This window comes from Lutjanus erythropterus, chromosome 7 (assembly GCF_056507025.1).
Source record: "Lutjanus erythropterus isolate fLutEry1 chromosome 7, fLutEry1.hap2, whole genome shotgun sequence".
Lineage (NCBI taxonomy): Eukaryota > Metazoa > Chordata > Actinopteri > Lutjaniformes > Lutjanidae > Lutjanus > Lutjanus erythropterus.
This window is the reverse complement of record NC_139323.1, coordinates 17,659,707-17,674,174: the sequence shown is the minus strand read 5'-3', so window position 1 is coordinate 17,674,174 and position 14,468 is coordinate 17,659,707. Positions and strand designations below refer to the sequence as shown.

General features: G+C 42.6%; 1 protein-coding gene across 1 annotated transcript in view; it reads right to left on the bottom strand.

Annotated features, from left to right (window-relative positions):
* Nucleotides 1-7,186: 7,186 nt before the first annotated feature.
* The window catches only part of sema6bb (sema domain, transmembrane domain (TM), and cytoplasmic domain, (semaphorin) 6Bb), a 182,650-nt gene continuing 175,368 nt past the window's right edge, over nt 7,187-14,468 (bottom strand). Inside the window, exon 17 of the mRNA XM_084722985.1 lies at nt 7,187-8,705. Coding sequence (XP_084579111.1) covers nt 7,798-8,705 — 908 coding nt within the window. The 3' untranslated portion in view covers nt 7,187-7,797. The remainder of the gene's footprint in view (nt 8,706-14,468) is intronic.

Sequence of the window (14,468 nt, the reverse complement as noted above, 5' to 3'; positions counted from 1 at the left end):
CACTACACTGTAGCAAAAATATACACCACAACAGACAATGTGATAATATTCTTAAAAAAAACATGCATTATTCTAGATTAAAGGTCCTGCACACATGCACAGCTGTTTGTTATGTGGCTTATCATAGCTTATAAATGCCTGTGGAGTTGTGCAACGCTATATTTGGATTTATGTGTATTCACCAAACTCCATACCCTAACAAAATGAATAAAGTTGTAGCTTTTCCTGCAAGAAAGACTGACAGTAGAGTGAATCAGACGTCTCTCTGCCTACAAGTCCTGTAAAAAGATCTCATGAGGCAAAATAAGTAGAAGTTCCTCAAAGTTCACATCATGGGACTGCAGGGTCTTTTTTTTTTAATTTCGCACAAGATTCATATCTTACGTTAACAAGATCCACATTTTGCGTGAATGATAATAATTTGTGCCCAAAGTCCTTAAGTCCTGAAAAATATCATCTTTTCGGGACCTCGGGGGCTTAACAGGGCCCCTTCTACACAATGAATACTTTGGTTTTGGATACTTTAAGAGCTACAAGGGGTTTAAATTGGTTATGAAACAGTTTCAATTTAACACTGATGCCTCCATATGACCTTCATAAGCAATCGAGACCATCAGCAGGAAGATATGGCTATTTCTCTATAGTTATTCTTCAGGTCTGCCATCAAGTTGGATTTTCCTTGAAATCAGATGAAACAAACATGGGTTAACATTTTACTGGGAAAGTTATTTTAGCCAGTTTAAAAGAGGCAGGAGATTTGAAAGTTCGCAGTGTGAAAGTTCCTTGCAGGTGATTAAAAGTACATTTTGCTGCTTCTGTGCTTTTTCTTAAGTAGAGTATCTTAGTCTACACATAACAGAGTATTGCTATGAATAAACTACCTACATACTTCTTCCACTATGTAACAGGTCATGGACCTAAATGTTACAGTATTATGACATTATAAATAAATTATATAAATCGATTGAGGGAGTCAAACACTGTTGCCAATGACGACACCTTAGAAGTTCAATGTCTGAGTGGTTTATTAGAATAAGAAAGTTGACATAGAGCAAAGTCTCCATGCGGAGTGACAGGCAGAGCTCAGGACAATGTGGAGAATGGTGAACAACTGCTGGAGTGTGATTGTATGTCTGTGTGTGTGTGTTTATTGTGTGTGTGTGATGTATGTGTATGTGCGCTGTGCAGTTGTTTTCGGAGGGTGCATGCACGTGTTGCTTTTTGCGTGACGACAGACAGATTTCTTCGCGGACACAAGCACACACATTTGCATGTACTGTACAAATTCACACGTCGCTACTTCTGTACACACACAGAGGCTGTGTCGTCATGCAGCTACTGCACTTAAATTACATGTAAGCATCAAGGTTATGTACACGTAGTAGGGACATGTGTTGTCATCTGATGACAGCCTGCCCCGAGGGTCCCTGGGGCGACAGCGGGTGGGGGGCGGCCAGCCTCTGGTGAGCGCCACAGGACGGCAGGGTCCTTCACAGTAGCAGGAGACTCCACTCGGCAGAAGAAAAGTGGAATCTCTGTTTGAACCTTTTTGAGCCTGTATGAGTTCATTTATTCTTTTCCTTCTCTTCCTCTTCTTTCTTTTCAGATTCAGCATCCAAACAGGACACAACACCTCGGTGCTGCTCACAGTACTGTTTCATTGTCACAGTCAGTATAATAATAATAATCATGATAGTCATCAGTTTCTTCTTCATTGTCATCAAATCCGGCACACCAGAGAATTGAAATTGAAATCATATACAATAATATTCCATATAATTCCAAACCAAATATCTACCACAGAAACAAACTATAGAAAAAACAAACATGACAGAAATGATCAGTGCTGACTAAATACATCTACAACTTTACAAAAATGCAAATGTTGATTTTGTTTTCGCCTTGTTTTTGTGCTTTTTTTTTCCCTCTCAGATCGATGTTGGCTTGGAAGGGAGCGGTTTCATGTCACTATCTCCCAAGTGTGATGATTTCATACAAGTTAGCCCCCGTTTCTGGACTCTTTCTAGGGCAGAGAGCACATACAGGGCAAGATGGCAGTAATTGGCTGGGGGGCATCGCATCACTGGGGCCACACGACGGCACAAACAACCCCAACACACAAAGGCATGGTCTCTTTAGCACAGACGCAGACACAACCTGATAAATAAGACTAAACAGACTGGGTCACGAGGGCTGGGTGGGAATTTTGCATGTGTGTGTGTGTGTGTGTGTGTGTGTGTGTGTTGATATGTGCAGTGTAGAGATAAAGATGGAGAGTATGTAGTACTGGAGGCAATATGTGCTACATTTAACAAAAAAAAAACTTCAAACAAAATCATTTCTAAGCAAAGGAAAGCAATTTCTCGCATGAGAGGCTTTGAAAATGTCAAAAAAATTGTAACACATTAAGGGCCTGATGTGAAATAAAGCAGGATTTTGTGAATTACTTTGATTTCTGTTTCTGTCACCGGCTCATTAAATTAACTGGCTAACCTTCGATAGTGACAAACAGGACGAAAGCACAGGCGTATATTAGGTAGCGATGTTATGTGAGTGTTTGTGTGTTTGCGTGCAGACAGATAGTGCGAGTCTGTTAATAATAAAAAGGAGCTGGAAAGGAGAAGAAGACAAAGTGCAGCAGTTGAAATAGGAGGAAGGAGAGGACGGGCAAAGAAAAGGGAAGATGATGGCTTTAATAAAAAAGTCTGACTTCCAAGAAGTTATACCTGAATTCTTTAGATGCTCTGTAATGTTCAACTAAGGTCATCAAACTGACCTTAACTAAGGCCTGCCGTCCTTAGTTACTGTTGCTACATCTGTCAAGCTTTTCATTATCGCAATGCAGTTTACAGTGATAACAGTGGCAGAATTAACATAACGAAACTGGCAGTTATTTTTTTGTTTAGTTGTGTTATCATTGCCCACTTTGATTATGCACCAGCCCACATTCTCCTCCTTAAACCTCCCCACATAATAAATCCAATTCTAACCCCAAGCCATAAATTTGGCAAATGCAGACATATCTAACACAACTTTGTCTTGGAGTAATGTTACTGCAGGCAGTTAGGGCAGATAAAGACAAAGTTTAATCCATTCCTCACACATTTGCTCTTGTGTTTTAGGTTTCTGAAAGAAAATAAGAAAGACGCCACCCTCCAAAGAGCCCACTTCACTGCGCTTTGACATGAAATGCAAAGGCCTGTGGTGTCTACTTACGGTTACTAATCTTTGATTAGGAAGGTGCTTTTTTTGGAGGAGGGGCTTAATGACGGGTCAAGTCTGCAGTCAGTAACAGAACATCATGTACAGTACCTTTCCTAGAACCAGTCACTGTCAGCCTATTTCAAGCCTGAGCTCTGTTTCTGATGTTAATTCAATTGCAGCCTGAATTTGGTTACAGGGCCGACAGAATTTAGCGTGTATGCGTGTGCGGCTGGTGGTTTGGTTTAGTGGAGGGGGTAAAGAGCTGGTTGAACGTGCACCTCCCTCTCAGTGCTGATGTGTCTGTAGTAATCTTCTCAAGGGCTCATCAGGCCATTAGAGGGCCGGGAATGTACTTTGCCTAATCAAGCATGTTTAGTGAAACACCGGAGGAGATGCAGAGCGAGGACACGGCTGGCTGGGCAAGCCGTCCGAGACAGAGAGGCCTCATTCACACGCACATGCGCATATATACACACACACACGCAGACAAGCAGCGCTCAGGTCACAGCGGAGATGGAGACGGAGAGATGAGGCTGGTGGAGGGCTCCATATCCTCAATACTAATGACCTGTTTCAGGGTGGAATGTGTAAAGAATACACTGTACTAATGTGGTGAGGCGGTAATGCAGTAACATCATGTTCGCCCGCCTGACCTCCTCCTCTGTCCTTGCTTTCATAAATCTCTTTCACTGGCTTGTCTCATGCAGTACCTCCAGCTCTGGCTGTGAATTTGTCAGGGCCTGGTAATGAACGAACCTCAAAAACTGTTTTGGTACCAACCGCGATGTGTTGAAAACTGTCAGCTAGTATTAAATATTTGGTCAGATTTAGAAGCTTGTTTACTAAGTTTGATCCAACAGTTCTTGATTTTGACAAACAAAAAATCTATATATTCTGATAAAGTTTTTATACTGCTGCTTGTGTTTAAATAAGGTCATTTAATGGCTTATGTTATTAAACGAAAATAGGACTTTGTAGAAAAATATGTTTATATTTTTCAAACATTTCAACCTTCACATTAAATCTTAATGAATTGATTTTTGGCCACTTGGGGGCAGCAGAATTGAGCTGCAAACACAACACTGACATAATATTTTTCATGTCACCTGTGTCATTCACAGGTCGTGAAATACTGATGTTCTGGGAATGAGACTCAACAATCAACTATCTCACTGACCTGTGATTTTGTTTTCTAACGCCTGAAAGAGGAAGAGATGAAGTCTATTTTATTCTCAGACCACTTACGTTATGATGAAACTTTGGCTCAGTGGCACCAAAAATAACTGCCTACCTCAGCTTTAAGGTGAACATGTGAGCAAAGGCTTGACTATCACACCTCCATCTGGATATGGATCAACATTTTTATCATTTGGAGTTGTCTTTGTGGCCACCTGATAAAATTAAGTCACTTAGTTTTATCCCTGTTTTTGCTCTCCACCATCTCCTGAGTGACTATCTGTCTCTTAAGCTGCTCTCTCGACATCACTCTAAATGAGGGCGCTCCCTCAATGATTCCTCGAGATTAAATAAACGTTGAATGAAATTAAATTGATGAAATACTCTACTGTGTTCACCAACTAGTTGCAAACTTTTTCAGCCTTTAGGTGCCGCACATGTAGCATACAATTTATTTTATGAGCATTACTGCTGAAAAAGCTGCTAGGTCAGGCTCGAAAACGACACTGATGAGAGACGTGAGAGTGAACCACATCAGTTTAAGTTCCCTCCAGACAAGTCTTACTTCGCTATGATTCATTTGTTTGATATGGTTTCCCCACAGAAAAAAAAAAAAGTTAAAAGGAACTAGAAGCAGCTCTTCCTCACTAAGAAATTCTGGATCTGGTCTTGTACCACTGCTTGCTCCAGGCTGACCAATGAAAGAGCAGTGAGCCTCAGTCAGACAGAGCCTCAATCATCAACTAACTTATGTATCAGAATGGTAAGTGTAGTTAGCATCTTTCGTTTGTTATATTGTTTGATAGTTAGTTCGTAATTGGGAGTGACACAGTTCATGCTAGTTCTCATTCTCTGTACTGACAAGTCTGCTCTGCAGTGGAGGTTTTCAGGCTTCTTTGCCAGTAGAATTGCATATTAGACAGTGATGGCTTTTGAAATTTGTTGCATACCATATCTAGCTTGCCAGGATATGTTTGAATCTCAGATTTAAGGGAAGTGCACAGATAACTCTTCTTTCAGGAAGGGAATGTGAAAACACTTCTCTAGTGACAAAATTTGCACCGAGTATAGTCTGTATAGTCATGGTCAGACATTTTAGGTGACATAAACATCAGAAACACACATTGAGTGGAGGGATCTTTAAGTTGTGGGCCTAAAAAAGAAAACAACGAGCTAGAAGATGCTATGAAGCCCCACACTGCTGCTTCAAATCAAAAAGATTTTTATGGAAAAATGTGAATACTTTTCACATTTTTTAAAATTACATTCTTCAAATCTGGTGCATTTGTATCAAAGCATTTCAAATGACGCCTGGCCCTAGTTCTTGTGATGTTTTCTTGTATTTTTTCTTGTGTGTCTGTGTATCTACCATCTGACCCAAAGTCCCCTAAGCTTAGCTGAAAGCTTAGTCCAGCTTCTCCATCTTAGCTGCACTTCTTTGTGTACAGTATAATGGTTTAAATATAGTGTAGAGCATACACTGCTCCCACGCAGGGCCCTGACACTGTTAGCATCGGTTTGTGAATGTCAAGCAAAGGCCTGCTTCACAACATTTATGGCTCAATAGAGAAAAGGGAGCGAGGCTGAAGAAAAGAAGAAAGGTGAGAATGAAGAGTAGAAGTGATCAAAGCTGTTTTTTTTTTTTTTGCACTCAATATGAGTAACGCATTCATGGACACAAATCCACACAAGCCGACAGACTGACACACACAAAAACACTACCACGCCATGACCCAGATGAAAAAAACAGAAGAAGCTATCTCTGGATCTACATTTGAATCGAGAACGGATGAGGGCAGACAAAAACAGAAAACATCAAAAGATCAGACAACGGAGTGAAAGAGTAACTCCACACCCAAGTATACCCATGCCCATCTGTTTTCTTTATCCCGCTTTTGTGGTGAAGCACACTGAGAGACAGAAAGGGATAAAGCCACAAGGGGATGACCATTGTGACAGTTAGCGCTGCCCCAGCTCTGGCCTCAGTCCCCGGCTTCAGCCCTCAGCTCCGCCCTACCAGTGAATACCCAGAGTGGGTGAAGCATAAGAGATGCCCGGTCCTGGTTGGTACATCTCACATGACGGATGGAGCTGCTGTCCTCCTCATTGATATTCTGCTAGGCTGCGGCGCTGGGCTAGGTCCCTGACTCTTAACGGCTATTTGTTGCCGCAGTCTCCTCCTGCTTCTGGGGGCACAAAGAGGCTCAGTGTCGGGCAGAAGAGGCTGAATGGAGCTCCCAAGCGGCCGGGCCTCACAGACCCAGTCAGACAGCCAGACAGCCACAGCTCACATTCCCTCCTTCAAATGGACTGCGGAGCCCAGGGGGGCCTCAGGTCAGGTCAGGCAGACCCGGGCATACTGAGAGAGGCAGCTAGGGAGGGAAGAATGGAGGAGAGATACTGTTCCTTTTCCCAGAGCCCTGGTTCTTCTTCTCACATCTCTAAACTTCAGTTTGCTTTGCTGAGAAAACATTATAAAATATCAAATTAAATTCACCTTTATGTGTTTCTTGCTTATTATTGCTTTCTTTCGCTCTGTCCAGTGCTGCCTCTGAGGTACTGGGAATCACAAAAAATTACAATGGGAGTCTCAACCCTTCACTAGCGACTGGTCAACCACCTCTGATTGCTTAACACATAAGGAGACAAAATCCATTTGTCTCTCGGTGATTGTTTATAAAAAAAAAAGGGAAAATAATGTTAACATGTACCCCCTCCTTCATTGTATACTTATACTTCACAGTTACAGACAGGACACTGGTTGGGGTTGTTGTGGCCACTCACATTCACACGTACACACAGTCACATCCACACACTGCATGATTCATTGAGCGTCAATGCCCTCTGGCACTGCTACAACAGTTTTAGTCTCATCTGAAATCCATAGTAAAGCACATTGTTGTCTGCTGGATGCCACTGGCACAGAAAAACAAAAGCAGGAACAAAATTTTCACACTCAAACAAGATCCATGGTGTCAAAACTGTGAACAAAATGGCGGAGGGAGACCTTTCACATTTGGCGCTACAAGCGAAATTGTCTTTTTTTTTTTTTTAAATCCCCATATGTTCCTTTGAGTTTCCCTTTCCTTTGCACCCCTCTCTTTTACCTCACCGTGTGTCCTGTGGTGTCAAAGTCAAGCTCTGCGGGTTGTACCACTCACAGAGCAGAGGGGTGCACCTCAGATTAAGAGCAGAGGAGCCGGAGATGTGAGGAGAGTTTTCTCCTCTTTTTCAACTCTCTCTTTGTTTCTTTTCTCTCTGTCTCTCTCTTCAGTCAGCTGAATGACGTCAGGACATTGAATGACAGTGAGAGAGGACAGACAGGGTAAGGTTGGACTGGGACAGTGAGTCTGAGGGGTTGATTTATTCCAGTCTGCTGAGGGAATGGGCGTTCAGAGAGAGCTCATGTACTTTGCCTCACTGGCCACTGGGGGTGCGCTCTCCCATGTTCTTCCCTAGAAGGTGGCTGAAGTCAGCCAGTTCTCCCAGCCCTCGAGGCCCGTGCATGTCTGGCCTGATGAGGCCCTGACGCTGGGGGTGGTAGGGCGCTCCGTTGTTGCTGTTGTAGTTGAGCGCCTCGTGACTCCAGCGAGGCTCCCCATAGTCCATGTGGGGAGTGGGAGCGGAAACCACCCTCCGTCGGTCGGGGGAGTCCTGCGGCGTGGCAGGGTAGATGTAATCTCCCGCTGAGTTCCTCAGGGTGCCACTGGGACGACTGCCACCGTGCTCCCCTCTCTGGGTGGCGAGGATCAGGTAGCGCTGGCGCTCTGTGTGAGGGGGCAGCATGACCTCCCCCGTGTCCTCTATCCGGACCATCCCTCCACCCCCTCCGCCTCCGTGCAGGAACTTGGAGCTCAGGTAGATGACAGAGTTGTTGGGGCAGGGTGTCCCCACGGCGGTGAGGAAGGTCTGGCTCTGGTCCCAGTCGGTGTCTGGGAGACGCATGGCCCGCTTCTGCTGCAGCGGGGTCTGCTCCGGCGTGGGCAGCAAGCCTGGGTCCATCTCTCCTTTGGGCCAGCCGTTGGGCGTGACAAAAGGGTTGTCTGCCTGTGAACGACGCCTCTCACCGCCGCTGGTTCTTGTTACGCTCATTACTGACCCACTGCGGCCCTGCCCCAGCATGCTCTGCTCTTTGTCACTTTTGCGGCGGGCACCGTTGGATCCAGAGCCACGAGAGTGGCGGTGGCGGTGACTCATGATCCAGCAGACAGTGAGGCCAGAGAGGACGGCTCCTGTTGCGAAGGCTGAAACTGCAGACACCACCAGCAGGTTCACAGACACCAAGCCATCAGGCTCCTCAATGAAACTCTCCTGGAGCAGCATTCCTACAACGACACAGATACAATCAGTCAACTGGTGGTTAATAGCGTTCGTATTTCCTGTATAAAACATGTGGGAGTTAACAAACAGCCAGACAAAATGGCCTATTTTCTCTCTCCCCTCCGTGGGTGGGAATGGTCGTATGCTTTCCAGCCAAGGTAGCTCTGGCTAATTGCCTTCATTACGTAAAGTGGATGGTGATTTTAATAGCTATAATAACTGTCTTCCTGATTGAGAATAGCTCTCAACCCTAACATGTTTCACAACATTAGCTTTATGGGGAGAGATGCAAAGTCTGGCATTAATGGTGAGTAATACGGTCAAATTTTCCTAATGTATAATCTGAAAATCTGTCATATTTCCCATCTAGATGTTTGTGTTATGTACCCTACCTCTGACTTACAAGTATTTCTTATTAAAAACAACACATATAATGTCAGTTAAAGGAACAGTTTGGATTATTTGACATGTGGTTGTATAAAGAACCTATCAATAATCAGTGTATTACGTACAGCAGATGCCAGTCAGCATGCTCCCTGTTTGGAGAAGCACAGAGGAGTACCAGCATGGAAGCTAAGCAACATGCTGCTGTGGACAACAAAAGGTATTATAGCTGCTTAAAAAAATCGGTCAGTTTCAGTTTAAAGGTACACTATATTCTGAATATTGTAACCACTTTACATTATGCCAAACTGCTGCTATATGAGACAAATTTCGCTCTCTGCAAACCAATCAGACTCCATAAGCAAAATAAGCAATTTTACCAGGACTTGCTGATCTACCACTGCCTCAATATTTGTCTGTTTGTGTTATTGTATGACTTCCATGTTTTAAAAGAACAATTCAGATTTACTGAAGTGACACAATGACACAAACAAACTAACAAATCGAGGCAGTGGTAGACCAGCGACTCCCATCTGTTATGAGGTAAAATTACTGATTTTGTCCATGGAGTTTGGTTGGAGGGAGCGATATTTGGCTTATGTAAGCCAGCGGTTTAAAGCTGTTTCATGACAAAGTAAAGCAGTGAAAATATTCTAAATACAGCATAAATTTAAATGGATATTGATTTTTTTGTTTTGGTTGAACTTTTTAGGTGTCTAAAACATGTTTTGCTGCTGTCCACTGCTGACCAAACTGGGGGTGTGACCAGCATCTATAGCAGGAAATATTCAGACTGTTGATAATAACTCATAAAACCCCAAATAAAATAATCTGAACAATTCCTTCAATTCTCAGGACACCTCGGAGGCTGCACACTTTTCGGTTTAGCTTTTTATAAAATGTACAAAAACAGAAAAAGACCTGCAACACCTGAACTTGTTGTCTATGTTGTGCGTTTATGAAAAACAGTACTTGTAGTCCATTTCGCTCAAACAAGTACGCTGCTACTTTTCCCATGCTGCATTTAGATGCCAAATCTTGGCAAGGATGAACACGAGGCATCCTGTTTATAGATAAAGGGTACCATATCAGCAGACAAGACCATGAATTTCTGTATTTCTTTTGTATAAGAACACGAGATGAACTCCCTCCGAGGGAACTGTTTATGAATTATTGAAGATATGAATACAGCTAGACCACAGCGCGGGCTGCCATGGATCAATTAGGAAAATGCCAGAAGAAAAGTTGTTCTTTGCTGTGTGAGCTCCTGGGACCAACACCAACCAACACAATGAAATGGTGCCAAGGGAAGCAGATTGGAGACAAGCAGAAGAAGGAAAGAGGAGGGTGTTACAGCGAGAGAGGAAGAGAGAGAGAGAGGGAGAGGAGTTGCCTTAAGCAAACTCGAACATTTGGGGCCTTAGACAAACATAGTAATAGTTGTTAAATTACAACACCAATAGCAGCAGAGGGAAGACTGTCTTCACAAGGACAGTGAAATAAATCCTTTCTCGCAGAAAATAAATGGATGTCATTAATAGACATTGGAAGCCACTTACTCACTTATACACAGTGCAGAAAAGCAGCAGAACAAAGAACTGGAGAAAGAAGGAACATACAGAAAACAGCACCAGATTTTTTTAAACAAACATACATTTATTGAGTGACAAATTCATTTTTAATGGGGACAAATGGAGCTGGTTGTGGTGCAAATACTTGTACAGCCTGGCAGTTAATTAATGTGGCCTGTGGCTTGGCATAATAAACTCTACACTTTGACATTAAGCTGGGGAATGGCAGCTTAAACCCTGTGAGAGACTGCTAAACTGCTGTGCTCTGCCGGAGATACTCTCGTACACTTTACAGTAAAAGGGGCAGTTCGCCAAAAAAGACAATAAATACTATTTCTACTCTTACCCACAGTGGAATATATCTAGTTACATGTAATTTCTGAGGTTTGGGCACATCTGTCCTAACAGGAAAAAGTTCAAAGCTGCTTTGTGTTGGTTAAGCACAAATAAAAATCTAATTTTCAAAGCTCTCCAGTAACACCTCTTTCCAAACAACAAGCCACTAAACAGCCACTAAAGAATAACCCCAGGCTTTGTTTTGTGCTCTTTCCCACTGTGAGGAGATGCAGGCAAATTCGCTTTTGTAAAAATAGTTCTAAATGAAAAAACAAGAACATTAATTTCTCTAGGTGGCCATGGCCCAAAGCTTTTCCAAAGACATCATTTCAATGACCTCACAGTGAACAAAAAGACAGAGCGGGAGAAAGAGGAAGACCAGAAAAAAAGCACTAATATGTTAACAAAGCGTAAGAGTCAACTAGCTGCTCTTTGAGGCCGCAATGCTAAATGCTTCGTTCAGTACACTAACATGCTCACAATAGGCGTATTTCCACTGCGTGGTACAGCTCGCCTCAACTCAATTTCATTCAACTGTACTTGCTGTTTTTCGGTTTTCAATTGTGGATAGTACTTTTTGGTATCACCTTGTGGTTCCAAGCAAGCTGAGCCAATATTAAAAGGTGACAAGGCTGCAGACCACTGATAGGTCAGATTAGCGTAGTGCACTGAATGGTTGAGCAAGCAGAGAATGATGGTGAATGTGACCTGAGCAGAGGAAAAGGTGAACAATGAAGCTGTCACCCTGGCAGTAAATGAGCTTGTTGGGGAATAAAGGCTGCGGCTTCTCATACCAAAGTCAAGGTCTGGTGTATTATTTCCTAACTGCTGGAATACTGCCGCTATGACGATAAACTCCGCCTACGTCGAGGAGGAAGGCAAGTATTTGCAATGGTAAATGTACCAAAAGCAGGTAAAGTAGTGGTGAGGCAAGATGAGCCGCGCCAAATGGAAAAAGCAGCTAATGACAATGCTAACAGGTATAAGGTACAGTAATATTTAGCAGTTTCAACATTTCAGTTTAGCTTGGTAGCATTTAGCATGAAACACAAAGTAGAGCTGAGACTGATGGGAAAGTCAGTAGTTTTGCATACTAAAATATTGCACAAATTAACACCGTGACCTGATGATAGTGCTAAATAAAAGAGGATTATCAAAGTTATTACATTTCGTTCTGAGGGTATCATGAATATCTTGACCATATTTCATTGATTAGATATTTCAGTCTGGATCTGAGTGACGTTGCCATCCCTAGAGATATGCTGGCCAAAAATATCACTTTGACCTTAAAAAAAGATTTATATATGAAGAGGAGAGGAACTTTATCTGTGTTTTTCTTTTATTTATTCAGACATCTGGTTCATTGCCGGGCCCCGCAGCAGTGGCCTTAAAGCAAAACTAGACTCTAGAAAATGGGGTTTGGGAGAATATGGCACATAATATTGGGTTGGCCAGTAAGGAATAGCAAGAGCAAATTTATACATTATAAATTGATTCATATTACTGGACAACAGTCAGACTTTTGGTCTAATTCAATCCAATGAGTGCTGGAGAGCTCTATGGGTATTTTTCTACACCTCATGTGGGACTTTCAAATCTTTCCTCCATCTTGGATCTGAGTGGTTGGGACAATGTAGGAGTGATGGCCAAACACACCTCGTTTTTGCCTGCTTGGTGACAAATGTGTTCTACCAGCTGGTGTTAGAAAGGCAAAACTTGTAATGTAATCGAAAGCCTCAGTGTATGTCATGTAATGGGGCGTGGGGACGGTGTTACTTGTTATTTTCTGACTGTTTTTGTGTTACTTGGTTCTTTTTCACTGTAAAAGTCATGGTCCATGGTGTTAAAGAAAAAAAAAATCAGCATGCAAGCAAAACTGCACGTTAAAAAGTCCAGGTAACAAATGACAATAATTAAATTTAATCATTCATCGATCCCTTGTCACTTACAATTTCATCTTATAGCTTGTACAATACATCCTCAACACTATCAATGCAAGTCCATACTCTCAACAAGTTTGCTGTTTCCATTGACTGAAACCTGGCATTAATCAAGTGGCCTTGTTGGTCAATCAATGTCCTTTTCAGCACTAATTAGTCCTTTATTACTAATCCAATAAGCTGAGTGATACACGTGGACACAGGCCTGAGTTACAGCCTGTTAATTATGTTACATGCACGGTTCGGTTCAGTTCAGTTCACCATCAGACAAATCCTCCTGAAATACTGGAGATCACATTTTGATCAGCGGGATTGTGTTCGGTCTTAAAGCGTATTTATTTTTAATTTCTTTGTTTGCTTGATGCCACAACCTCTTCTTCGCTCATTTCCTTTGAACTACTTCTTCTTTCTTTGCTCTTCCATTACTTCATCACTGCCTCTGAACACTAATCACATTTCCATCTAATATTTTGATCTAAAATGGGAGCGTCGGAAGAATTTTTCATTTAAGATTCTCGTGAAGTAAGTCCTTGCATGTGGCTTGAATTATGATTCTAAAGTGATTATCTAACTGAGTATTAGGTTTATTTAGGAGGTTAGTTTTGCCCAGCGGGATGTAAAAACTTGATTGCTCAAATATCTCAAAATTGCTCTGAACGCAGATGGCAGCTTATAATTCAGATCTCACGACATGTCTTCCTTCACTCCGTGCCTTCACGCTGTCACACAGCCAGCTCGTGGTTACATAGGCTAACATGCACAGACCAGACATTCGTCTTTGTGTATTCATTTAAGCACCCATGTTCTTCTTTGTTTATACTGAATCTGGCATTTGCTCATTGGGAGTCCTTTTCTCCTTGAGCACGTTGTTGGCATCTCTGTTGCAGCAGCCTAAACATAACCCTGATTCCTGCTGTATTTATTTTCAAGTTTCAGGCCAATATTCAATTTGGAAAGGCTGCCAGTTTCAATCACATTATCGCTCCGCTCCTCAGTGAAAAGGGTGTTCTTGGGGGCAGCAGATGCGACACAAAGAAAGGCATTTGGAGGTTATCAGCATGTTCATTTACAGTGCCCACACACACACACTCACACACGTTGCAGGACTTTGAGAAGTCAGGTAATGAATTGATTCATTTTTTTTTCAATAAACCGCAGCCCTGATGACTTTGTAAACAAAAATGACGCGCTGCGACCGCAGAAAATTTAGGACAAGGCTGCAACATAACGGGGTAAAACCACAAATCTCCTCTCACACACGTCACATCACATCTGGAATTGCTCTTGCTGTACTCAGCGGCAGAGGTTGTAGATATTTCTCTGACATTTACCTCAGCTGTGGTCCAGGGTTGCTGTGTGGCACTTTAGATTAAATTCTGCACGGTGCAATAATACCACTGTCATCTTCATGCAGGAGGAAAGGTCTTGACAAGTGTGTGTGAGTGTGTAAGTATAGCTTTCTGTGTGTGTGTGTGTGTGTGTGTGTGTGTGTGTGTGTGTGTGTGTATAGACATTCTAGCTTTAGTAAGGAGACTGA